Here is a 27,095-nt window from a genome sequence, read left to right on the forward strand (position 1 = left end):
ACAAATATTTTTCTATCATCGAATCACTTATATGTAATTACAATAAATATGTAGTTTAATTTTTTATTAAGCGATTGTTTTGTATGATTAGATTAGCAGTATTCATTTATCCTCATCATCACTATCATTCATCTAACAGTTCAGCTGATTTTATCTTATTCAGTATAATGAATTTGAAGCAAGCAGCATTTCAAGAAAGTTTCATCACAATTAAAGTTGCAACTCTTTTACCATGGAGATTGAATCATAAACCAAAGGATTTTGGTTAGTTTATGCAATTAATTATCTGTTACAATCCATAGAAACATTGCCTTGAATTCGTGAATTGTAATTGATTAGAATCAACTGATTGACTAGTAGCCAATGGCTGCGAACAACTTTTGACCTGTTAACTGGGTAAACTGTATCTCTCATGAATTACTTGATGAAGATAATTATTCTTAATTGGCAACATGTAATGTCTCTCTTGATTAATTTTAAGGCATGATTTAGTTGAATGATTAGTATCCAATGGTAGATTATTGTTATATTCATCTTGCATATTAGATGATGCGGATGATGAAGATGATGAAGATGAATCGTTTACAAATTTGTCCACATCTTCCCAGGCTTTTCTGCGATATCTCCATGTAACTGGAAAAATATGACCTTCGGTACTGAAGATGAATTTAGCAGCATCTCTATTTAAAGGATTGTCAGTGTCAAAGAGCTGCAATTGAAAATTGAGACAAATTTTTAGTTAATTATCAAGAGTAACTATTGGGTTTACAGTGTATCGAAAGCGATACAAGTGTAATCAACCATAATAATTATTATGGTTGAAACATTAATGTTTCAACTTGAATGTTAGCTCAGGGAAAAGGGAAGTGGGACTGAATTAAATAAAATTAGTTAAATGTTCTCACCAAAGTTTTCAACATGTTCTATACGAATCGTGAACTTATTTTAAGTTCTACGAAAGTTGATCCTGGGTGATACATGGCTCTTATTCCTAACCTTAATCGTTGATTGATAATTGCAAAGTTAGTGTAAATCATCAACTTGAAGAAATTAAAGTATTGATGGTTAAAGAAAAATCAACAAATAGTTTTAACCAATGAGTGGATCAAATTTATCCTTGTCAAGATTTTTTTCTGAATATCAATTAATGGGAAAAAAAATCATGGGGATGAATTGAGACTGAATGAATTCCAATTTAAATAAAACGAGTGCTAATAAGTGACAATTAAATGAAGTAAAGAATATTTTTAAAGTTTTCGTTAACGTTGATTGCTCTGTTAATCTCAGCATTCATTTCTTCGTCGGTCCATTGTCGCCACTTACAAATTTCTCTGTAATGAAATTTTTCACGAGCTGCAGCATGATGAGCATAACGAGCTGGGGCAGGATCGGCGATTGACTTAGTTGCTCGAGCGAACAGGTAACAAAGATAATAAGTGGCCATTTGCAGATCGTCGGCCTGTGCAGAGCTCGAATTCCAAAGTACAGTGTATTTTCCTGGACGAGCAGTTCCAAGAAATGAATTTTGACTACACAAATAAAAGTCGAACCATTTGAAGTGACAAACATTAGTGTCGATAACTGATCCTGGTAACATATTTCCATTTCTTGTACCTTCTCTTGGATCAACTGGGAAGAAACGAGCGTTGTGTCTCTTTTGAACGATAATGTAGGTCAATTTCGGAGGATCAGAATACTCTTTAAGCCGTTTGTGAAGAGGAAGAATTTCACTTCCCATAACATGGGCGAATTGCCCTTCAGATACACCGTCACGATAGACGATAATATGTTCCGGGTAAAAACCTCGAGAAGCTTTGAACTTTTCGATGATTGGTCCGATCATACTGTGAACTTGGACTAGTTCATCTCTTTCGTGATTAGCGAAAATTTCAGTTCGATATTTACTGAACTCTTTATCAATCGAACCTACAACGGCAGCGATCGATCGAGCATTTTCACCAGGAGATGGATGATTGACATCAATTCCGACGACCATTGTCTTATCATTCAAAATTGAACATCGAGTCGTTTCGCTCAGCTTCAAATTGGCTCCACCGATTTTAACATTAATTTTGAGCAATAAATTGGACAAATAAGCAGCTTTGAAGAGTTTGGTTGTACCTGTCGGCAATTGGAGTTTCACTGTCACTTGTCATGTTGGTTGATTTCAACTGAGAAATTAAATGAAAATAACAGAAATTTATAACAATTAAATGATCACTTGTATCTTTGTCTTGGATGAATGAATAGAAAAACTAAAGATGAACAATAAAATTAACTTATTCTTCAATAAGAATTGACTAATTAAAAAAAAATGAAGTTGATGAAACGATTAGATTGAAGGAATTAAACACTCAAACTAATTCTGTTGATTAGTCGTTATATTAGTATTTAACATCGAGATTAAATTAAAATAAAACCAAAATTAAAATTAAAATTAAAAGAATCAAGAGATCACTTGTCACAAAAAATATTTGACTTGTATTAATGAGTAGCATGAAAAATTAAGACGAATAATAAACTTATAGTTTAACCCTAACACTCAAAATAATTGAAAGTTGGAGTTGAAGTAATATAACTGCTACTGTCACGCGCGCGATACTAAATTTTGCCTCGATTGATTGAAGAATTCAACTGTAGGTGAGGAAGACACTGTACTAAACGATTATCTATCAACGATTAAAGTGAGGGGCAAGAGGCATGTATCACCCAAGATCAACTTTCGCAAAACTTCGTATAGAACAAATCGAAAAACTTTGGCTAAAAAATCTGTTTGGTTGTCCGGGCCAAAGTGTCAGGACTTTATTTTTTAATTGCAATCAAATCGATTGATAGATTTTTTTATTGTTTAATTAAGATCATCTATGGACATAAAAATTATGTCTTCCAAATTATTTAGTTTACAGTCTTATAGTCTTCAACGTCAGTCTCAATATCAGCGAAAGATATTGTGACTTCGGGCTTAGCTTCAGTTGTCACATCATCAACGTCACACAATTCAACTAACGAATTTTCGTTGACTGACTTATCCTCTCCTGATAACTGAGGCTCTGACGTTTCAACACTGACCATATCGTTAACCGGCTCTATGAAACGTACGTCTCGACTGTATTTTGACTTGAGACTATTCATATCCAGCATCCGATATCCTTTGTTGGTATCACCGTAACCAACCAAAATCATTTGCTGCCCCTTTTCAGCAAATTTATGTTTACCATGACGTTTATCCAAAAATAACCCATAGATCCAAAGATGCGTAAGTGACGTAAATCAGGCTTACTAATACTTAGGCTTAATTATTTAGTTTACAGTTACCAGCTCGTTACTTCAAATCGGGTTGTGTAAAAGTTTACCGTTGGATGTTATGTAATCAATCATCAAAATTAAGGATCCAAACAATTTTTCTAATTCCTTTCTTCTTAATCAATCTCTGCCTGACAATCTAGAGATTCAGTTGACGATAAACATTGTGGGCTGAGAAAAGTTGGCACAGCTCTCTAAGAATGAAGGAGAAATCCTGCATATAAATTGAATGTTTTTTAAATGTACACCGTGATCAGTAATGACGTGCACACGTTTAATTGCTGATAACTTTTTAATCAAAATTCATATCAATATACTGATTACACCAAAATAAAGTTCATTTCATTACAAGTCAAATGATAATATGTCCGAAATGATCACCTTCCGTCTGAATAACAGCTCGAAGGCGTTTCTCGAAGTTACCAATTACGGATTCTAAAGTCGAAGTCTCAATTGTCTCTATCGAGTAGAGTTGGGATCATATTCCCCTTCTCATGTACTTAGTAATCAATAAATAGTGTTCACCGTTAATAAAGTGGAAAAGTTTACATCAAATGATCCGACGAGCCGAATACGCGTTTGCATCGTAATCTGAACTTCGTATTTTCCTGTAACAACTCCTTCATGATGCAAAGAGAAACAATTAATCCCAACATGAATAAGACTATTTCGAACTTACAAGAAACAATGAAACAATTGAATCTAAAGGTTGATAATTTAGCTAGAGCTTCTTTTTTATCGCTTGAACAAATAATTAGGATTCTTTCATCAATTTGTGCATATCCTCATCTCTTTAAGTTCATCAATTGATAAATTATTTGTACAGAATAGATATTAATATTAAATAATAATAATAATAATAATAATAATTATTATATTAATAATAGTAATAATCTATTTACAAACAATTTTATAGATACTTTCTTCTTAACCAGTCTCTGCCTGATAATCTAGAGATTCAGTTGACAATAAACGTGATAAAATCGCACGAGTTACGATTTTTTACATACAACTTTGAGAGCGTATAACTTCGGAATGAAAACTCATTAGATCACCCAAGTTAGATCATTATGCTTTTGATTACAAGCGCACTAATAAATTTTATGGCAACACTGGAGAAAAACATATTGTGTCCAGTCTCGAATAGACAAAAGCACAACCAACGACCATTTCGGGTTTACAGTTGATACAAATGTAATCAACCATATGCTATTAACTTTCAATTTTATTCCCTAATTGAGTTCACATATTCCATTCAGTATCTAGTATTCGCGTCAATTGAATGAGTCCTCATAGAATTTTGGCTGAATTGCTGATCACTTCAACTTTTGATCCAGCACAAGCTGAAACAATAAGTCGATTGAATAACGAAAAATTTTAAACCAGAGTTAATTCCATATCGCTGACTGAATCCTCTTGCAACTAATCTCGCCTTAAACTTATCGATCTTTCCATCCTGATGAAATTTAACATTGAACTATTTACAAATATTTTTCTGTCATCGAATCTGTTAGAGATGAGAACGGATCTTACTAGAATTGGAAATAACTTTATTAGATGTGTACAGATGGTAGCAAAACGGTACAAAGGTAATATAAAGGGTGAGGGTTAACTTTGATGTAGAGAGTGAACTTGTTTAGTTTAAGTTAGTTTAACACCGAAGAAGAACCTATTGTGTCCAGTTTAGAATAGGCAAAAGCACAACGACCATTTTGGGTTTACAGTGTATCGAAAGCGATACAAGTGTAATCAACCATATAATAATAACTTTTAATTTTATTTCCCAATTGAGTTCACATATTCCATTTAGTATCCAGTACTCGCGTCAATGTTGTGAATCCTCATAAAATTTTGGCTGAAATGCTGATCACTTCAACTTTTGATCCAAAAGAAGCTGAGACATTAAGTCGATTTTTTTTGAAGTGCATAAAACTCTTTATTTATCATTAAACCGAAAAATAAAACATAAAATAATTGATATATTGGTACAGACGTAAAGGGTTGTAACGCCGATGCTGGTAATTGACTTGCTTCTGGCTAGGCTAGTTTAGGCACCTAGCCTTTTGCAGCGACTCATCACAGCGATTCGAGCCTTTTCGAGGCAGTAGCCTGGGCTCACCTGGGCCTGAGCTTACAATGCAGAGTTTGACTCTGTTAAATGTTAATGTGTTAGGATGTATTACAATGTATGTTTGCACTGGATTGTGCGGTATGAGATGGTATCAGTTTTGTAGATTAACAGTGCGGCCATGGCATATTGCCTGACCATGAGAGAAATGTGCATTTCAAAAATTTACAATTGGATGAAAAAAATGATAAAATTTAATAATTTCATAAAATAAAGTAATATAAAGTAATAATAATAACACTAATATGGTTAAAGCATTAGTAAAAGTTAGTTAAAAAGTTTGTGCCTTGATGTTACAGATGTGTTATAGACATGACGAGCTGACCACCTAGCATTCGCCTCGGTCAGGCGCTAGTCCGGTCATTTTCTTGGCGACAGCTTTCATTTCTGAGGCTACGCGACAGTCTTTGAAGAAAGTGTGCTGATTAATCGGGATTTTGTTTCTCCCTTGGCGGACACCTTTGTTGTCATCTTGTTCATTTTCCAGGTGCGGTACCTCTTGACGCGTGTGAGGTGCGGCAGACGATTAGGATTCTTTCCCTTTGTTTAATAGAAATCGCATGTTTACCTCAGCAGATAGCTCCTTTACACGGCTCTGCTCCTTTCTCAGTGCAGCGAACTCATACAATTTTGGCTGAAATGCTGATCACTTCAACTTTTGATCCAAAAGAAGCTAAAACATTAAGTCGATTGAATAACGAAAAATTTTAAACCAGAGTTAATTGTTTATCGCTTGAACAAATAATTAGGATTCTTTCTAGTGATTGTTGGAATCTGTTATAATCGATGATTACGCAATTTTTTGTGAAATAATCGATCATCGTCGATCATCAATAAATAGATAATTCTCTTTTCAGTAATTACATTTCCTGCTTCGGAAAATAAACGTTCACATGGCACTAACGTTGCTGATGAAGTGAGGACCTTGATGCCAATTGTCTTTATTGGTTTCCAAAATTCTAATGGATCAGAAGTCAACGGCATATAAGCATTGACAGGTTATGTTCAAGGCCGGTGTTCATATTGGTTGCATCATCCGCATAACTGTTGACATCTTTCATCATGCAACTTCCAAAGTTTGTTGCATGAGACGAGGCTTTGTGTTAATGGTATAACATTCATCATTTCATTTATACCATTAACAGCATAAGCACATTCAAGAGTTGAGGAAAAATCAATACGTTTGAAGCGAGGGTCCAAAAGTGTTGCATAAGAAAACTATCTGTTTTATCCACTTAAATCTTTCATCAATATTCTTACACATTACAACCTGGGAGTATTGACCTAAATTGGTTTTTAGGTTAATTTTAGTAGTTATATGTTTTAACATATTAATTACTGGAATAATCCTTGAGACTGTTACATATTTCTCACCGGATACATTCAGAGTGACTTGATGCAAAGGTTCAAGTAATGAAATGAGATCATGTAATACATCAAGATCGTAGAAAGGTACCTCAAGATCCTCTCGTTTAATTTTGATCAGTGCCATTGAAACTGCATCACATAACTTTACATACCGTTCCAGTATTAAGTAAGTACTGTTCCATCTGACTGAAATATTATAATATCTTGGATTAGCTTAAGTGGAGTTACATCATCAGTCAATTGAATTTCTTTGATTATATCACTGAAGTGCTTAGCTTAGATAACTTGACGACTGCCCGTACTTTTAATATTGAATCACTGATGATACCACTTTCTATCTCAAATTCATTAAATATTTCCTTAATAATATTGGCAACATTATCAGCACTATGAGATGAGGTAATTTGTTTGACTGCTAAACACAATACTTTAATTTGGTATTCGTCGATAAAATAACAGGCAGGTTAATCCGAGGTAAGATGTTGTATTATTAACGTCCGTCCAACAATCACATGACAAGGATAACCAGTAGATCATTTTAATTGCACACTAACTGAGAACAGGTCGAAAACCGTTGATATAAATGGACAGGCAGTTAATCAAACATTCAGAAGTTGTATTTCCAATGGATCTGTGGTAAATAATAAAGGCTGGACTTCGGATTAGGTCCGCACGTTTAGAGACCTGAAATTTTTTGTACATATAGCTCATGTCAAACTACATATTATGTGCGAGTGTGGAATTGAGGAAAGATCTAGTTCCTGAGATACAGGGCTTCAAAGTTGGATTTTGCCATAGAGCTCTATGGGTAAAAATGAAGTTTTCCTGTATACATACTAATGCTTTTTACCTCTTGATTTTTGTATATGTTATACCTTATGGTATGGAGTATTATCATGAAAAAAATTAAGACTCTAGCTATCACGGGTGAGTACTTACACTTGAAAAACACTTGTTCAGTCAGCGAAAATCAGCTCTCCCGCCTTCTAGTACTAGCTAGATAACAGAGCTATGGTGATATTTAGCATATGCTATACAGATTGCTTGATAGTACCACTTAAACATCTTGCACTTAAACGGCGCGGCGAAAATTTTTTTGACCCTCCGCCCCAAGTGGGTGTGGCGCTGCAGCCACACCCACTGGGGCGGAGTCAAAAATTCATATCCTCTGCTGAGTCCGTGAATCAACTGAAAGGTGGATAAATCATAGATCTGATTGCGCATGTCTACGTCACTTCTATTTGTATTTTATTATCTATCGTATACCAGTTTGCATACACTCCGAACACATCATTCTGGTCTACAGCGAGCGTATTATACATATTTCTACCAGCGAAAAACATCATAGACTACTCACCGTAATTTGACCTTGAGATGACTTTGACATCATTGTGTGACCTTGACTTGATGTTCAACCAAATTTAGTACTTCTATATGCAGTAGTTGATTAATTATAGTAAAAGACGAATAAAGTCTCATAAAGAACACACTATAAGTACTCACCCGTGATAGCTAGAGTCTTAATTTTTTTCATGATAATACTCCATACCATAAGGTATAACATATACAAAAATCAAGAGGTAAAAAGCATTAGTATGTATACAGGAAAACTTCATTTTTACCCATAGAGCTCTATGGCAAAATCCAACTTTGAAGCCCTGTATCTCAGGAACTAGATCTTTCCTCAATTCCACACTCGCACATAATATGTAGTTTGACATGAGCTATATGTACAAAAAATTTCAGGTCTCTAAACGTGCGGACCTAATCCGAAGTCTTACCATAATAAAAATCCTATCGACTCTTTTGCTTTCATTTGATAATATTAACATTCTTCCAGTTTAATAATAATTAACGAACAAAATTAAAAAACTATCGATGATTCTAATCACTTTTACTTTCAATTATTTACAGGCAACATCAGTATCTTCATCTTCTGTACCAGTAAATGATAAAATATAAATGTATTCAAGACCCGAACTGATAATGTATTGTTATTTTCGTGGAACTGAGCACATAATGAATATGAATAAAATCACAATTTTTTAAAGGCTTCATGACTTGGCTAATGTTTATTTCTAATATCAGGAAATTGAAAAGAAGGAAATTTCTTAGAATCCTTGATTCAAGAAGTTACATGTTAAAAGTAAAAAAGTTTCAGAATTGCACTTCCACTGCCTATGGAGCTGGAATCGTTAGTTAAAAAGTAAGAATACAAAATAGAATTCATCTCACAAATCTTGTGAATACAAATTATTAAAAGAAAGTATTGCTGGTGAAAGAAAAAACAACAAATAGTTCTAATAAAAATTTTTTCGATTCTCTAAATTTAAACTGAGGTGGAAAATAATAAATGAGAAGTGTCCAAATAAAACGAGTGCTAATAAGTGACAATTAAATGAAGTAAAGAATATTTTTAAAGTTTTCGTTAACGTTGATTGCTCTGTTAATCTCAGCATTCATTTCTTCGTCGGTCCATTGTCGCCGCTTACAAATTTCTCTGTAATGAAATTTTCCTCTCGCTGCAGCATGATGAGCATAACGAGCTGGGGCAGGATCAGCGATTGACTTAGTCGCTCGAGCGAACAGGTAACAAAGATAATAAGTGGCCATTTGGAGATCATCAGCTTGAGCAGAGCTCGAATTCCAAAGTACAGTGTATTTTCCTGGACGAGCAGTTCCAAGGAATGAATTTTGACTACACAAATAAAAGTCGAACCATTTGAAGTGACAAACATTAGTGTCGATAACTGATCCTGGTAACATATTCCCATTTCTTGTACCTTGGTTTGGATCAACTGGGAAGAAACGAGCATTGTGTCTCTTTTGAACGATAATGTAGGTCAATTTCGGAGGATTAGGATACTCTTTAAGCCGTTTGTGAAGAGGAAGAATTTCATTTCCCATAACATGGGCGAATTGTCCTTCAGAAACACCGTCGCGATAGACGATAATATGTTCCGGGTAAAAACCACGAGAAGCTTTGAACTTTTCGATGATTGGTCCGATCATACTGTGAACTTGGACTAGTTCATCTCTTTCGTGATTAGCGAAAATTTCAGTTCGATATTTACTGAACTCTTTATCAATCGAACCTACAACGGCAGCGATCGAACGAGCATTTTCACCAGGAGATGGATGATTGACATCAATTCCGACGACCATTGTCTTATCATTCAAAATTGAACATCGAGTGGTTTCGCTCAGCTTCAAATTGGCTCCACCGATTTTAACGTTAATTTTGAGCAATAAGTTGGATAAATAAGCAGTTTTGAAGAGTGTGGTTGTACCTGTTTTCATGTATTCACGATGATCATAGTGTTTATCTAAAACTACTTGAGTTGGAACACCGAGACATTTATCGCCAAGATATTTGACTCTTCCATAATGTTCAACATTATCCTCCATTATAACAATAATCAACTGGAGGTTTTGTGTCTTACAAAATCTGAATAAACCTTCAAGCTCATTTTCCTGATAGACTTTGAAAGGGTTAACTGGAGAAGCGATTCTCATACCAATCATCGATCCATTTTTCTGTAGAGTTTCGACAAAAATTTTAGCAGCTTTATTGTCGATTTTATCAGAAACCAGTCCAATCAGTGCCCATCTTTTCAAATCCATAGTTGACAATAATCTTCTTGAAGAGTTATCACCTTTCTTCATAGTCCAATTTCCAAGACGAGGTTCAGATTCTTTATCATTAGCATATGTTAATCTCGGAGCAGGAATAACACGACTTTCGACGATAACTTGAGTTGGATTCAATTGAATATCAAATTGATTATCTTTCAATTGGTTCGAAACATCATTAGCCCTTTTTCTAAGTTCACAAAGTCTTTCGATTGGTCTCTGAACTGTTGTGTGTTTACTCATAATACTGATTAGTTCATCACGAAGTTTCCGTTGGTTACGTTGATTAGGTAAAAGGGAACACAATTCAACAGGTATGTAATTATTTGAACCATAAACAATACATGGTAGATGTGGATATTCAAGATCGATATCATAGTGTTGTCGGAAATAATCGGCTACATAGACCGTTGAATTTCCCTGTTGGAAGGTGAGACTACTACAGGGTTCAACAGTGAACGATTGGATCGTATGCTTACAACGGTACCCACGATAATCTGTCTCAACTCGAAGGAAAGTTAACTCTTCGAGAGCATGATGTGAACTTGGGGTTAGATTAATGTCTTTTGGAGACTCAACTCCTAAGACTTCACACATTGACCTTATCAAAGGACCTTCTTTGTAAAGAACCGCAGTGGCTCGGTCGATATTCAGCATTGGACCTTCTTGACATAAGCGAGTGGATTGATGATAACCGAAGGCGAGCTCGAAGCTTTCAGAAATATCTTCTCGTCTGTGCATGTTGGATTCCGAGAAGAAAATTTTGGAGCCATAGATGATATCATTTTGGAAAGAATAAGTTTTACTAATAATGTCGATCACTTGTAAAATAGCTCGATCATGGGTAACGTTCTGAGCCTCATTAGGGTTTGAACTGAGACTTAAATGGACTCGCACCGTTTGTTTAATTCTAATCAGGTACATTTGAATATAATCCGGATCATGATCTCGTGGCTCGTTGATTGAGAAAGTGAAGATTTTTCCTTCTTTTGAGATATCAGGAAGAGGTTTACTTGTTATGAGGATTCTATCATTGTCGTAAGCATAACTTATCCCGATGAAAAGATCTCTACCCGTAGTAGCAACAAACTGTGCGAGAAAAGTTTGATTGTTTTTCTTGGTGATTCGCTTGAATTTTCTGCCAACCTCTTGCTCGAATTCATCAGCCGATGATTGATCTGGTTTGAGAAAAGTGACAAGATATTGATACACCGGTTTTCCACTCAAACTCAATTTAAAGAAGTTGGAGTAGAGCTTTACTTTTTTACCCTTCGTTCCGTTAGGAAATTGTGGTCTTAGACAAAGAGCGGGTGGTGGGTTCTTCAAACTGACACCAAGTTTCTCAAGTTCGGCGAGAGAATCTTCAGCACATTTGTTCTTAGCTCGTCGAGACTGAGACTTTTTCTTGAATTCAGCTTCTTCCGCATCAAATGCCTTGGCAGCGAGATCATCGAACTCGGCTTCTTTTGATTGAGAGGGCTTTTTACTCTCACTTTTTCTCGCTTGTGTATCCGCTCCAGGCCCAACATTCAGTCGATCGAAATGTTCGGGTAAATCACCACTTACTAATTCCTTTTCACTCCCATGAGCTGAACTTGATGCTTGATTAACATCTCTCTTCCCTTTACTCTTCCTACTTTTCTTGGTTTTTTTACTTTGACTATTTTTACCGTCGGCAATTGGAGTTTCACTGTCACTTGTCATGTTGGTCGATTTCAACTGAGAAATTAAATGAGAATAACAGAAAATTACAACAATTAAATGATCGCTAATATCTTTGTCTTGGATGAATGAACAGAAAAACTAAAGATGGACAATAAAATTAACTTATACTTCAAGAAGAATTGACTAATTAAAAAAAATGAAGTTGATGAAACGATTAGATTGAAGGAATTAAACACTCAAAATAATTCTGTTGATTTGTCGTTCAAAACTGTAATAATTAATTAAGATTTTTCAGCACCTATTGGAAAGAAAAATAGACAGAGAAAAAAAGAAGGTTCTAGAAAAGGGTTTTGTCGCAAAATATATTCGCTTGCAATGTCACCATCTATTTCATCATTAATAATCAAATAAAACCACAATGAAAACGATAAAATTGATTATGACTCATTCCGTTAATTAATCTCGAAAGTTTATTGATTTAGTGATCAAGGTGACAGTATCTTATCATATCTTTATCATCCCTCAATAGAATCTTCATCACAACTCTAATTATTTGATCTAAAACGTTATAATATCTGTAATTGTGTTTATTAGAGAGAAAGAGAAACTAAAGGATTTGAAATGCTCTTTCTCTTACTTTCATTTCTCTCTCCTTTTCTCTTTCTTTTTTAATAAATTTTTCTCTCTATCTAATCCTACAATTACCGTGTTTCCGCGCAATTAAGCACGTGCTTATAGCCGAGGGAATCACCTCTTTTAGCTGATTTGTCGCTAAACTAAGGTCGATTTTTTTTCGGAACCAAAGCTCAAAGCCTAATTTAAGCACGTTGGTCACTTTGAACCCAATAAAAACGCGCTAACTTTGCTCTAAGACCATGCTACCTCGTTTTTAAGCACTGTGCTTAATTGCGCGGAAACACGGTAATTAACTACAGGGTAATTAAAAAGTTGGTCGAGGGGAAATTAGGGTTAGAGATGAGCAGATAAACATTTCACTTCATTTCATAAGCTGCGTGATGAAGGTGATGATTCAAATGATAATTTAAATCAGTTCGTATTTAATTAATTTATTTTCTTATATTAATAGGAATCGAATTGGCTATTCCCATGGAAGTGAATTATTAATAATTGCAATTCATTTTTAGTGTTGTGTGATATGTGATATTATTAATCGTGAGGAGAGTACGTGTGTACGCTTCTGACCAAGAACAATTTAGAGCTGTTACTGGAATTCCGACTGAACTGCTTTTCGTCAGTGAACATTATATCGTTCAACTGACCCACACAATCAATTTCGACCAATCAATTACCAGACAAGAGCGATTAGATTTTCGATATTTGGAAAAGCCTGAGATCGTGAATTGTGTATTGCTCATGGATTTGTTGCAATTTTGATTCGAAATGGAAATGATTTATTTGCAATTAATTGGTTCGAAAGTGATTATTAAATAGTGATCATTTTAATAGATGCTTTTTGTAACATTTGAACAGTTTTCCATTATTATAATTAACAAATTTTGATTATTTGCAATTTAAAAGTTTTTGATTATCATCTTATTATTATCATTTTGTTCACTTGAATAATAAATGATTCAATCTGGTTCGTTGATTATTGTTTTATATTAATTGTACGTTTGATGATTTGTTTTAATTGAAACAGTTCAATAAGCAGTACAATCATTTGTTGTTGGTATTTTTTTAGCTTTTTGGTCATCTAATTGACAAGACCACCAGGCATGAACCTCCTCGACCAGAGATGACACTTTGGGTAGATTTGCGTTTTTCTTACAATGAGCGACAGAAAATGATAGCCAATTGTCCGTCGTGTCACTTTCATCGTCAATGGAATCACCGCCCACCCCTAGGCCACTACTTGTTGGAAGTCCAATTCCAGCTGATCCACCGGGAAATCCACTCGTTCCACACGAATCTCCACCAATGGTAGAATCTTGAACATTTGAATCACCCGATGAAAATCCGATTCCACCACCAGAGTTTATCGAAGATCCAACTCCCGCGCCGTTCATTACTTTACTACCCCACTTGGTTCCTGGTCCTTTTGCTTGATCGGAAGATTTATCTTTACCTCGAGAAGTTTCAACATTGGCGGAGGGAGTTAGAAACTTTTTACCGGACATTTGTTTACTTTGACCTGGAAAAGCTGTTGTTAAACTTTCCGATCGGGTCGGAAGCTTTTTCTTGGTCCACCGAGAAGCAGCCACACCAGTATCAATACAAGTAGCCGCTGATATTGACGATGATCCACTCAATCCTCCAGAACCAGACTGAGAACCCGATACACCACCAGTTGATCCACCAGAAGTACCAATTGACCCTAAACCTAATGAAGAGCCAATTCCACCCGCTAATGAGGAACCACTTGTCCCACCAGACATTGAACTTGACAACCCACCCGGCCCACCACCGACACCACCAGAAACTGATGCTGTACTTCCAGCATCGCCAACAGAGTCCTTATTATCTTGACCTTTTTCCTCCTTAACCGACTCCTTCCTCTCGAGCAGCGATTCCTCCCTCCCTGGACTCAGCCCACCCAGACCGGCATAAAAAGGTTCATTGGTCGCTCTCAACGATTGAATTAAACTCTGTTGCCTTTGTTGTTTTATTCGTCGGAAACATTTATCCAACCATTGGCGAATCGTTTGTTTGGCCACTTCTTCAACGATAATATATTCCAATTCCTCTCTGGCCATTAACTCTTCCAATTGTAAACTTTTCCTAATATCAACCGATCGATAAGACAACATACTAATGACATCATGAAAGGTCACATCTTCTCCGTTGTGTAACCTCTCCATCTCATGGACCATGTGTTTGAATAATAATCTATCCTTCTCCAGGTCAACCTCAAGTCGACCTTTTAACAATCGAAGTAAAAATTTAACTCGACGAACTGGAATCATCCCTCTTTGCTGAGTATCAACCATATTCCAAGTGTTTTGAAAATTTCTTATATCAGCATAACTTAGTAAAGCATCTTCCTCGTTTGAATAAAAGAGAGAAAAATTTTCCATAATAATGGCGACCAACAAATTCAGTACAATATAAGTAATGATAACATAGAATGAGCAAAAATATAGTAATGAGAATTTAAAATTTCCACAATCAGTTTCCCAATAATTATCTCCTGGTGTACAATAAGGTCGAGTGATCTAGATTGCAATCGAAATCGAGATTAGAAAATTCAAATCAATCATAAAATGTGAACAATTTACTCACCATACAATCATGCATGATCTTATTCCAATCCTCGCCGGTAACGATTCGAAACAGGGTGATGATACCATGAATCGCTGTCTTGAAATTCGCGTGTCTATGCAAATGGAAAATGGTGTCGATAAGATCAATTAATTTGAGTTCCAAGTTGATATTTTCAAGTTTATCTTAATTCTTACCTTCCAATGGCTTCGCCATATTTTACATTACCGAATAGGATAACTCCCATTAGAGCGTAGAAAAGGATGAGGAGAAACATTCCCATGATGATGAAGAAAGATTTGTAAACGGAAACGGCAACGGTCAACATTAGCATCTTAAGCGTTGCATGTTTACCAGTGATTGTAAAGAAACGTAAGATGACCACTATGAAGCCACATGAGTAACTAATTTCATTCATTAAAGTGATATGAAGGATAACCCATATTACACCAAGAACGGTAACTAATAGATCGTAACGATTACGTCGAGATTGCCAATAGCCTCTGGGTGTAAATGCGATGGCCTTGATGAAAACCTCAATGGTAAACATCATTGTGAGGACGGACGAGATTGTGGCCAATGGGACAGTGTGATTTTCATTCTTGTCCCAACTTACACAGAGGAGGGAACTATTGATTAGAACCAAGATGGCGATTAAACGTTTAAATGCTATATGTTGGGTTATATCGTAAAAGAAAGCACGAATTTTATGATGATCAGGTCGAGGTGGAAGGTGTAAAGGTTGAGCGATCTTCAGACGCTTTTTAAGGTCACACCAACGTCGCTGGTCAACGGTAAGTAAAGCGGTTCCCTTGTTTTCACCATAATTGGCAATGACCACACCAACAAATAATGTTAATCCAATCATCGAACCAAGGAAAACGTAAACATGAATGTAAATCGTATGAATCTGAATCAATAATTGCAAAAAAAAGTCAATCATCTCAAAACATTGTGACAATTAAAAGACTAATGAAAAAAAATTGCTACGAAATAAATTGTAAGTTTTGTATACACAATGCAAGCAAATTTGGAAACTTTTTTTCTTGGTTTTGCAAACAATTTGTTGATTGTTGATTAGAAATTAAAAACTCTAAGCATGCAGGTTAATTGTTGTGGTCAAATGTTTATCGACTGTGATTGGATTTAATTGTTAGAGTTAAAGGTTGATTTTCTTACAGGGCCAAGTCGCTGTAGAATCACATCTCGAATGTCCAACCAACCTTTGAACGAAAGTACCTCAAAAAGTGCTAACATTGCATTACCAATGTTATCAAAGTTAAATCGTCGAGGATTAGCCCTGATTTTGATTAACAATTTAAAGCAATTCAGCCAGTGCAATTTAGCAATTTAATTGTGTTGGTAATATTGTGATATATTTGATAGCCAATTCAAATATTTCGGATTAAGCATCAAGTCAATTTGACCGCAGTTCAAGAAAAAGGTTCAAGGTTATAAGCAAAGAGAGAGAGAGAGAGAGAGAGAGAGAGAAGAATAAAGAAAATTACAATTAATTGATTATTAGAGTAATTGTTTCATTTTTAATTACAATTAGTTGACCCTTATTTGATTAGGAGTGTTAGTTGAGTGCATTTGAAAAGTGGTTAGTTAAATTGTTAATCTTTCGGTTTGTAAGTTGTTATTGTGAAGCTTAAGCATTTGATTTTTCAGCTTTTCAGTTGATTGATTTTATTGGTTATTCATTTAAATCAACTGTTAGTTAATTGTTACTATTTAAATACTCACATCACTAACTCTGTCCAAAATAATATCTCGGACATCAGTATAACCTTCAATTGATAACATCTCAAAAAGTGCCAACATAGCAGACGGAGTGTTGTCGAAATTAAAATTTCGAGGATTAGCCCTGATGAATTAACGATAATCATTATCAAATTGTTGACAATTAAAAGTTAAATCCCAGATGATATCGATCAATTAACCTCCATGGATAAATTAGTGAGAAGTTAATTGTTTTGATCATCATGATAAAAGTGTCTGACACTTTTGATATTATCTTTTTTTTTCCTTCCTCAATTATAAATGATAAACAAACTTATTGATTGTCTCAACAATTAACTTACCAAACTCGAGGAACTAAAATTTCAGGATAATTTTCATCATCGGGAGGCGTTGGTACTTTCATCTTGGTAACATGAAGTCGTCGGAAAAAAACACCAACACACTCTTCCTGTAGACCAATAGAGAGAATTGAATATTAAATTAATTTGGAGCGACAATTAGTAAATTGTTTAGCGAAAAAAAAGATCTTCTCACCGGTGTACTTATATCTGGATCGTTACATCGGGCTAATAGACCACCGAACATGTGAACACCATAACAGGCGAAGGTGGAAACTAGAACAATCAATAGAACGGAGACAAGTGCGATCTCTTTGAAACCTCGACACAATTCGTAGACCACTTTTCTCATGTGAGGTACAAGGCTGAAAATACGAAGTGGACGGATACATCGAAGAAGTAGAATAAATTGTTGCTTCGAACTTGGTTCAACCTTTTCAGGCATCCAACCGATGAAAACGCAGGTAACAGCGAAAATGAAAAAGTCCATTATACCGGCGACATCTTTGACCAGCGCTTTCGGTGTAAACAAAAGGCCATCGGCTAAAGTTTTAAGCGATAATTCAATCGCCATCATGGTAACAAAAACATATTCCATAATCTGAAGTTCTGAGTGATTAGCGATTCGATAATGTGGCTTTTCAAACATCATCGATATGCAACTTAATGTGGTCACAATTATCATGATCCAATCTAAATAGGTCACTAGTCCCAATAGATTGCTGAGTAAAAATAAAAGCGAGGAGAAAAAAAATTTTTACATTCGAATAAAATTTTGAACATTTTGCTCAATCGGCAGAATTTGAACTTACTGAATTCCCTTGTATCGAATTTTTCGTTCTTTTCCAGTGACGGGATCTCGAATTCGAGGATCGTACTGAGCATAGACAATAAGTTGACATAATCTACGAAATCGAGATTCTCTGCCAACAAAGAAAAGTGGAGTATCGAAAAATGGATGATTCTCTCTCAGATCTTCTTCCCGTTGGTTTCGTTTCATTTCGGCCTGTTGTCGCTTCCTCTGTAATAGTTTAATATCAAAATCATGTGGATTACGTGCTGTTGCTCCTGCAGCGGGATTATCGGTAATCTCACCACCATTTTCCTTTAAATGGTCATAAGTGTGTTTCATTTTAATCGATCCACGAACTGATCGTCGTATTGATTTGGCATCGTAACGGGTTAACTTATTGTTAACCTGATCACCGATTCGTTGATTTTTACCAGGGACAAAAATTTGTCCCGAATCACCGATCAAAAGTCGATGATAATTTGAATCACTAACGATCCGATTAACAGAACTTTTTCTTATCACTACATTGGCCGTTCTAACCTTGGCAGGTGAGGTCAGTAAACGGATTGGAAATGTTTTCCGATAGGTAATCAGTTGCTCCTGGTCTGGTGCTACCTTTTTCATTGATGGTGTTTCCTCTTCCTCATCGTCAATAAATGACCTCATGAAAGATTCACGAACCTTTGGAATCACAAATTCGGATGAAACTTTATTTAATTTGGTCATTTGCGGGGAATCAGGGAATCGTTCAAAAACCCTTAATCTCAATGGCAATTCTTCAGAGATGGAAGCTGATTGTTCACGAGCTTTTAATTGTTTGACCTTTTTAATGTCCTCGTCCAGTTCAAGATTGTCAAGAATCACGGCAACGAAAAGCGAGAGCACAATTAAAGAGACAAACAAATGATAAAGGATAAAGTAAACGGCGACAAAAGGTCCAAACGGCTCTTTGGTTCGTAACATTGTCTCATTCATCATTTCAGTCCAACCTTCTTGGGTCAAGATTTGAAACATGGACATAAAAGCCTCCGGAAAGGTACGAAATTTATTATAATACTTGAGAGAGCAAAAAAGTTGCATCGAAATTGATGAGATGATGATGAGCAAACAAATCGTGAAGATGATGAGAGAGCCGAGTTTTTTACCAGGGCCGAAAATTTTGGACACAAAGTCTTCCAGGACAGGAGAAGCCTTGATTAGACGAACTACTCGAAGAACTTGGAAAAAGGCCAACATGGATAGGAAAAGGTCAGGAATAATGTGAAGAGTGGTCATCACGGCCAAGGTGAGTTCAAACTTGTGAAAAGTTAATCGATAATAACCTTTGGCACCATAGCACCAAAGTTTCAACAAAAGTTCAACGTCAAAGAAAATGGTCATCGCTATTTCAGCGTAATAATAAGTTTTATAAAATTCCCATCGAGGTCGACCATCATGTTCAAAGGAAACCGAAGCGGCAACAATGGCATCAACTACAATTCCCATCATGATAATGACCTGGAATGCTGCTGTTTGAATGAACTGTCGGACAAATCGAGGCGCTCGAAATTGACCTGCACCATGATTCTCATCAAGCTCAATCAATTTCCAGCCCGAATCGTCACCTCTTAATACTTGTGGTGTGGCCTCTGGTGTTATGGTCACTCGTTCACCCCACATTTGTTGAAACTGGACACGAATCTCGTTGAAAGTTTCCGTTATCACGGCAATGAAAACATTTTTCACCAACCAGGCGAGGAAAAAAATCATCGTAATAAAATAAGCCGCCGCTCGCCAGGGTGGTAATGAATCCATGGCCTGGTACATTAGATGAGACCAACCCTCTTGAGAAGAGGCCTGATAAACGGTGAAAAAGGAATTGAAAATGTTATCAAATCCAGAAAATCCAGCGATCTTTTTTTCCAGGTCAAGTTCAATACACTGCATTCCAACTGGACACATATGACCATTGATACCATCATGGGAACAATGAGTATCTGGAACAGCCAAATGGTTAAGAGTTAACGCTGAAGGGTCAGTTCCATTGACCACACAATGTCGGATAAGTGGACCAAACAATTGGACACCAAGAAGACCATAAAGGGTCATAAAGAAGAGGAAGAAAAGAGTTACATTGTAAATCTGTTGCGATGAACGTTTGAAAATTTGTCGAATCCGAGCCTTGGGCATGGAAAATTTAAGAAAAACTCTCATGAAACGGATCATAATCAATGGCCTGGGAGCTCGAACAAACGAATATAATGACGAATCTCTAGCTACGAAATCAGTCACCTCTAAAACCTATTAAGAAATCATATCAGTAAAAACAGATTAGATGTAAGAAAGAGAAAAAATGACAGAAAATCGAAAATCGAAAACTAAAAAGTGGCCTACATGAAGTATAACGGAGATCCAATGAAAAAGCGTCATCACCGCGTCAAACTGACACCATTTATCTTTACAATAAGGTTTATCTCCTCTGATTAGACCTTGAATGTGCATTTTTGCGACCATTTCGGCGGTGAAAAAAAAGGTGACCACAACATCGATGACCAATGTCACATAGATTAGCGAAAAATGGATTCGATAGGTTTGTGGTGTATTAAGGCAAACCGATATGAGCGACATGAGAGCGCAGAGACGGAAAAACCGACGAATCCACAATTTATTGACCCATTCAATGTTTGCCGATTCATTGAAAGTCTCCTCAGGTCCATAATCTGTAAGTAAAACCTCACATCGACGAAGACTTTGTTTACGTCCCAACATGATTTGATTAATTTCCAATTGTCCAAAATTTGGACAATTGACAAGCTCGAAAAAAAATTCGAGAGCCAAAAAGAGAGAAAATTATTATTTCTCTTCTCTCTTTTATTTTGTTTTTATTTTGAAAAATTTGGATTAAATCAATTTTCCTTCGTTGATATTAGATTTTGCTCTTTTCCATTTAAATCAACAATTAAATTAAATGATAAACTTTGATTGTTGCTCTCAAGCAATTCGATGATAATAACACTGGACAATGATGATAACATTGATGGACAGTCACACATATTTACACGGACACTTGATAATATTGATTCTGCTTTTTGGTTCATCGGTTGGAAAACATTAGATTTAAATTGTTTGCTGTTGGTTAATTTGTCTAATTCACTAATTCTCACTAATTTTACAATTTATTTAAAGGGAAGGAATCACAATCTCCACCATTAGAATGATGATAATAATTATGGTGGAAAAACTAAACAATCTTCCAATGGTGATGATGGATGTTGATTGTTACCCATTTTTGGCATAAGTGTTGGTGAAGAAAAATAAGAGGAAAGAAGAAAGAGAAAAAGAAAGAAAGATGAAAAGGAAAAGGAATTGATGGAAGATGATGATGAAGGATTGAGAAGATTGAGCATGGCTATTTAGCTGAATTTCTGGGGAGAAAATTAAATGAAGATAAACATTGAACATTATTTGGATTACATTGGTTCCTTATTTGGAGGAAGTAGGAGGAAGAGAGAGAGAGAAAGAGAGAGAGAGAGAGAGAGAACGAACCTGATGAGGATGATAAAAAGAAAAGAAGAAAATCATCGAAAGAAAAATTCATCGATTTTTGTTCGCTTTCTTTTTTCATGTTCTTTTCATTCCATTCTCAGAATCATCACCTATACATGATATCATGAGAATCTCATGGGAATGGTAACTTATTTTACTTTTTTACAATTTTTTCTAATCGTTTATTTATATTCAAAGGGAATATTAATATCAACGATTAACATTTTGTGCCTAAATTCATTTGTTGATATTGAACCTTTTTTTCCATGTAAATCATTTGTTAAGTATGAAATACATGGCAAGGAATGATTTGTTACATTTAGAGTTACTCATTTTCAATTAGGTTAACAATTGTTTGTGAGTTTTGGGATTAATGATAAAAAAAAAGTTGCATGATTTGGAGATTGTATTGTTTTGTTTTCTCGTTGTTGGCTTGTTGATCCTTTAGATCCTTGGGTAAGTTGATTGATTTGATTGAATTGGAGATTTTCATTATTGGTTTAAGTATCTCTCTTAAGTGCTATTCGTTGATCACTTTGGTATCAGCGGGTCGGACGAAAGCACCATGATTTGGTTTACATGAGAAATATCTAACACCCTCAATGGATCCATCATGTTTTCCTGAGGGCTCATCGTAAATAACTCCTATCCATAGACCGGGTTTTAGGTGCATTTTACCAAGATAAGCGATCTCTCCTTTCTTAGCTCCTTGTCCTTTGACGGTTACTTCAACTTTATCGTTGATCTGAAGGCCTTTTAAAACGGACCAGTCGTGATCATCATTTGAATTTCCATCTTCTGAGGTTGTACCTTCAGAGAATCGGCCAAGTTTATGCTGTTGTTTAAATTTTCTTAAAGAAGTTTCCTTTTTAGCATATTCTTCATCAGATAATTCAAACTTGGGAACCGCATCTAAATTGCTGAACATATCAACTGAGGAAGAACCACTTTTACCGTGTACATCAATTATATGTAATCGATTCTCTTCTGCTCCAACATAGGGTTTCATCATGGAACCAATTTGTGATTCATCATTTTCCAAGACACCAATATTTTCATTATCTGCATAATATTGTATTGCCATGTTGTTAATTTCAATTCCAGAGAGCATTTCAAATCTCATTTTAAATCTTCCACGGTTATTGTCAATGGATATTGTTTCTCCCATGTTCTTGCATCACGTGAATTAGTAATGGTAAACTTGATATAAGAAAGATTATCTAAAATAACAACAAAGAGAAAAGAAATAAAAAAACAATGAGAATTAAATTACATTACAATCAAATGGAATGAAGAAACAACCGAACCATAGAAAATATCAAATGTTTAAAACTGAAATTACTCACCTCCAGAGGTTCCGATATTCATCTTAGAATATTAATCAAAACTGTAAATTGATAAAAACAACCAACAACAATTAATCAATCAATTAGTTAATATTAAAACAGAAAAATGTAAACACAAATCAATGGATTGAGTTAAAATGGATTAACAATGAAAATTGAGATTAGTAAATTATATCAACTTGAGATAAACTTTAACAATCAAATAGCACCAATAGAGTGTAGAACAGTTGAACAATCAAATTAAGTTAATTAAATTAGTTGACATTCAAATTTAAACAAGAAAATTAAGATTTAATTAACAGTTATGATTAAGTAAAAATGTTTACAAATAAAAGGAAAAAAAAAATGAAAAGAATTTTAGAAAAATTCGATTATCGATAATACGATCGATACTATCGAAGTCTCTGAATTGGCTTTTCAACTTTTCATTTTTTCAACTAATTTTAATTAACCGAATCTCTTGCAACTAATTAAAAAGATTTTGATTAAAATTTAACCTAATTGAAGGTCAAGATCCACTGGAAATAATTAGTAAATTGACTCGAGTTTAGTTAATTACTTTTTCTCCCTCGAAAATACTTACGATCAATTGATTTTAAAATTAAATTTTTTTTTTCTTAATTAATGTTAACAAATTGATTAGTTCCAGTTAATCAAACGGTTACGATGAATATTACATCAAATTGTATTCTAATCATCAAGTGATCGGTAATTTAAATAAATCTGAAGGATTTTGTGTAATAATTGTGAAAGAATTGATTAGTTCTCAATTTAATCTTGAATAACTTTTCAGGTGATTTTTGTTTACAGTTTATAATTAAATTATTATCAAGATTAAAGGTTGATAATTATTTAATCTCTTGATCTCTTGGCCATGATTAAGAAACTAGTTTTTTTTCTCTGGATGAAATCTCAATATTTTCCCCAAGGAAATTGAGAAATCAAAGCGCAATAATAATAATTTTTGCCTTCAGGGCAAAAGAAGCAAAAAAAAAGATCAGATAAAAGTGCAACTTAATTGAACTTTAACTATTTCTTGGAAAACTCTGTAGGAGATTTGATCACTCAGGTAAATAAGTTAATCCTTAAATTGTTGATCAACTTGAACATTTAATCAATGGTTAGGATGTGAAAAGTTTTTGAGCCAAAGTTAAATAGCAAAGTTGATAAACTAATCGAGTCTATGATTGATGGTCAAGTTGGTTTAATAATTAACTACCATTGGAAAACAAAAATCAAGGTTAATACGATAATCAAATTGATTGTTATCAAGGGTAGAAAAGTTTATATAAGTTAATAAGAAATTATGAAGATAATTAGATGAGAATTGGTGTAAACATTTGATGAGATGATTATTGAAGTGTCAAGATGAACCTGACGAGCATCAGGACAATTATGTTGTATCCGAGATTCTGAGCTAATCCCCAAAGAATCAGTGAATCGTCCCATGAATGTCCATGGGAAATTATCCTTAGTAAAGAATCGCTATTGACCACAAAAGGGAATAAATTTTTGTATGGTTTGAGGAAATAGGGAAGCGCTTCGAACGGCCAAAGAGTTCCGGTTGACGTAAGGCCGGAAAAAACGTAAGCGGCATCGAGAATGAAAATAAAGGCAATGTCAATGGGAGCGGAAGAGATTAAGAAAGAGGTTGTGATCGCTGTTGAACAGTTCGAGATGTAGATTAACCAGATAAGGGCTAATGGTCCTTTCGATTTTAAACCAATTACGTGAACGGCAAATGCTATAACTGGCCAACTATTGGCTAACGGTAAGAGCATTGAGGTGATAAAATGACCGATAACAAATTGACCTTGAGTTGTTCCCGATGATAAGTTACGTTCGTACAAAGGTTCATTTCGATCTCGGTAAAAGGTAAATGATGAGAGCATAATTGTAACTGTAAATGACCAGAATCCAATGAATTTGGGCATCCAGTAATTACGAGAATTGTAAAGATCAATGGGCGATTCCGCTTTACCAATTGGATCAACGATCAGGGCAAAAGGTGAGCTAAGAATTGGATTAAGATCTGATTGATTGATAATAGCATATAAAGAATCATCTAAAGCTGATTCAAGTTGAAAGTTAATCGCTGCCAATACAATTGATCTGGTTGTATCTCCATGATAAACTAGAGCTGGTTCTGAATCAGTCAGATCATTTTCCGTGAAACTGTATTTTGAAACTAATTTATCAGTGAATTGACTAGAAATTATCAGGTAACCGGAAAGTTGACCTGTAAGTGAATCGTGTCGAGCAGATTCAGTTGAGTTATATGCGACTAAATGAATTAATTGTTGATTAATTTGATCGAGGAAAATTTGACTCCATTATTTTCCTGTTCATTGTTAATCACTCCAATGGTCACTACTGGAGTACCACCAGTACTAACGCTGGTCAAAGCGACAAGTAAAACAATAGCGAGCATTGGTCCTACGAGTAACAATTTAACTTTAAACTGACGAACACACAATCGATGAGTAATTGCATAGGTTAATTGTAGATAAACAATCAACGGTATCGCCAAATTATCACGAAACCAATCAACGGATAATGGAGATGACGATGGTGGCGATGAAGTATTCACTAGATTAGTTGATGATTTGGTGAAATTTTGTTCGTTCACTTGTTGAGACGAACTTGGTTCGGCGTTTTTATCGACACTCTTGTTATTAGCATTCGATTGGCGATGTTTATAATTAGCTGAGCGATTGAGTTTATTTTTCTTGTATCGTTGGCACATTAAGGCGAAAGCAGCTTCGATTGAGTTAACTGATAGCCGATTGAGCACTTGGGCTGGTGAACCTTTTTCGAGTAACTGACCTTTTCTCATGAATCCGATCATGTCCGTTTTTCGAGCTTCTTCCAAATAATGAGTTGTAATTATGATCGTTGATTGTTCACTCGAAGTAATTGAATGTAATATTTTCCACATGGAGTTTATGACGATCGGATCACAACCGACCGTTGGTTCATCGAGAATAATTAACTTAGGTGAATGTAGAATTGAACAAAGGAAGGACACTCGTCGCTTTTGACCTCCGCTCAGAGAACCAATCAGAGTATCTTCACTTGGAAGAGATAAATTCGCAAGAAAATCATCATCACTGGTTTTCAACCTTCGATTGAGATCGATAACTTTATTGATCGGTGATGCAGATGAGGAATAGGTATTGAGTAAACGATTGAAATAGCTCAACATTTCACCGATCGTCAGGTCATCATTAAGAGAATCTGCTTGAGGCATGTAACCCAAACCTCTACCTGGAATCATCAGATCACGATGACCAAGTGGGTAACCGAAAATTGTTGTCGATCCTGATTCGGTTTTGATCAGACCAATTAATGATCTAAGGTAAGAGGTTTTACCACAGCCTGATGGGCCAATTAAACAGAAAATACATCCCGATGGAATCGACAGAGATAAATTGTTAAGAGCGATCACTTTGGACGTTCCTTTACTGTAGCTAAGGTAAAGGTTACGCGAGTCGACAGCGGTCACTTTTGGGTCGATCGACGAACACATTTTAGCTTCACTTTCGATAATAACGAAGGACCAAAATTCGAAACAAACTTTTTGTCAAACTCTTTGTGTTGATTAAATTGTTTCAATTAGAATTCAATGTCAGCTAATAATCATGTTCATTTGGAGAGAATCATTTAATTTGGTGGAAAATAAATGATTTTCTCTCTCTCTTTTTCTTTATTAGCGAGTCAACAACTTTTCCATCTCACTCCAAATATTTTTCTCTCTCTTTCTCCCTCTTTCTCTCCTTTGGTCTTACACAACCCAACTCACTTGCTCTCTCTCTCTCTCACTCTCTCTTCAATTTTGGCCTCGGGTCTTTCTAAGCAATTTCTGAACAGGCGGAGGTTTGATCCACTCTCTCAGCTCCATAGACTCACTCAACTTAAAATTCACTCATCATCAGAATAATAATTATACAATGTAATGAAAATAACGATTCAATTATAAGCATCACAAGATTTAAGAAAAGTTTGATTGCAATTAAGTTGATTTAATTGTAGAT

The 27,095-nt window shown here is 35.2% G+C and overlaps 4 protein-coding genes, 1 long non-coding RNA gene and 1 pseudogene across 6 annotated transcripts; 1 reads left to right on the forward strand and 5 right to left on the reverse strand.

The window, feature by feature from the left end:
• Positions 1–1,135: 1,135 nt before the first annotated feature.
• Positions 1,136–2,139, reverse strand: LOC128393719 (protein argonaute-3-like). The gene has a single exon (XM_053353933.1). The coding sequence runs from the start codon at positions 1,994–1,996 to the stop codon at positions 1,226–1,228; it is 771 nt and encodes a 256-aa protein (XP_053209908.1). The 5' UTR covers positions 1,997–2,139; the 3' UTR covers positions 1,136–1,225.
• Positions 2,140–8,852: 6,713 nt separating this feature from the next.
• LOC128393716 (protein argonaute-3-like) lies at positions 8,853–12,557 on the reverse strand. Its single transcript, XM_053353932.1, has one exon. The coding sequence runs from the start codon at positions 12,134–12,136 to the stop codon at positions 9,194–9,196; it is 2,943 nt and encodes a 980-aa protein (XP_053209907.1). The 5' UTR covers positions 12,137–12,557; the 3' UTR covers positions 8,853–9,193.
• A 229-nt stretch (positions 12,558–12,786) lies between these two features.
• LOC128393721 (uncharacterized) lies at positions 12,787–13,635 on the forward strand. The gene is made up of 2 exons (XR_008326243.1): positions 12,787–13,119; positions 13,185–13,635. It is a non-coding gene; the product is annotated as an uncharacterized LOC128393721 (long non-coding RNA).
• On the reverse strand, positions 13,536–21,576 carry LOC128393715 (sodium leak channel NALCN-like). 2 transcript variants are annotated; one of them, XM_053353930.1, is made up of 8 exons: positions 20,564–21,576; positions 18,210–20,470; positions 17,594–18,119; positions 17,401–17,507; positions 16,496–16,616; positions 15,514–16,226; positions 15,338–15,431; positions 13,536–15,270 (listed from the first exon to the last, which is right to left on the reverse strand). In XM_053353930.1, the coding sequence occupies exons 1-8, from the start codon at positions 20,936–20,938 to the stop codon at positions 13,759–13,761; spliced, it is 5,709 nt and encodes a 1,902-aa protein (XP_053209905.1). In that variant the 5' UTR covers positions 20,939–21,576; the 3' UTR covers positions 13,536–13,758. The 2 variants fall into 2 exon arrangements, with proteins under 2 accessions (XP_053209905.1, XP_053209906.1); XM_053353931.1 differs by lacking the exon at positions 16,496–16,616 and adding an exon at positions 17,063–17,183.
• Positions 21,577–21,864: 288 nt separating this feature from the next.
• LOC128393720 (tubulin-specific chaperone B-like) lies at positions 21,865–23,317 on the reverse strand. Its single transcript, XM_053353934.1, is given in 3 exon segments — positions 21,865–22,843; positions 22,846–22,935; positions 23,062–23,317. Coding segments are annotated over 3 exon segments (720 nt in total). The 5' UTR covers positions 23,084–23,317; the 3' UTR covers positions 21,865–22,235.
• Positions 23,318–23,549: 232 nt separating this feature from the next.
• On the reverse strand, positions 23,550–26,881 carry LOC128393718 (ABC transporter G family member 20-like; annotated as a pseudogene).
• Positions 26,882–27,095: the final 214 nt, after the last annotated feature.

The sequence above is a fragment of the Panonychus citri genome, unplaced genomic scaffold (genome assembly GCF_014898815.1).
Source record: "Panonychus citri isolate SS breed McGregor unplaced genomic scaffold, ASM1489881v1 Contig00138, whole genome shotgun sequence".
Taxonomy (NCBI): Eukaryota; Metazoa; Arthropoda; class Arachnida; order Trombidiformes; family Tetranychidae; genus Panonychus; species Panonychus citri.

Coding starts and splice junctions, on each gene's coding strand:
- LOC128393715 (XM_053353930.1), bottom strand. CDS start 20,938: ATGTTGGGACGTAAACAAAGTCTTCGTCGATGTGAGGTTTTACTTACA. Junction 16,617..17,400: donor ATTTTAGTTCCTCGAGTTTG/GTAAGTTAATTG, acceptor AATCAAAATCAG/GGCTAATCCTCGACGATTTA. Junction 15,432..15,513: donor TATGGCGAAGCCATTGGAAG/GTAAGAATTAAG, acceptor CCATTTGCATAG/ACACGCGAATTTCAAGACAG.
- LOC128393716 (XM_053353932.1), bottom strand. CDS start 12,136: ATGACAAGTGACAGTGAAACTCCAATTGCCGACGGTAAAAATAGTCAA.
- LOC128393719 (XM_053353933.1), bottom strand. CDS start 1,996: ATGGTCGTCGGAATTGATGTCAATCATCCATCTCCTGGTGAAAATGCT.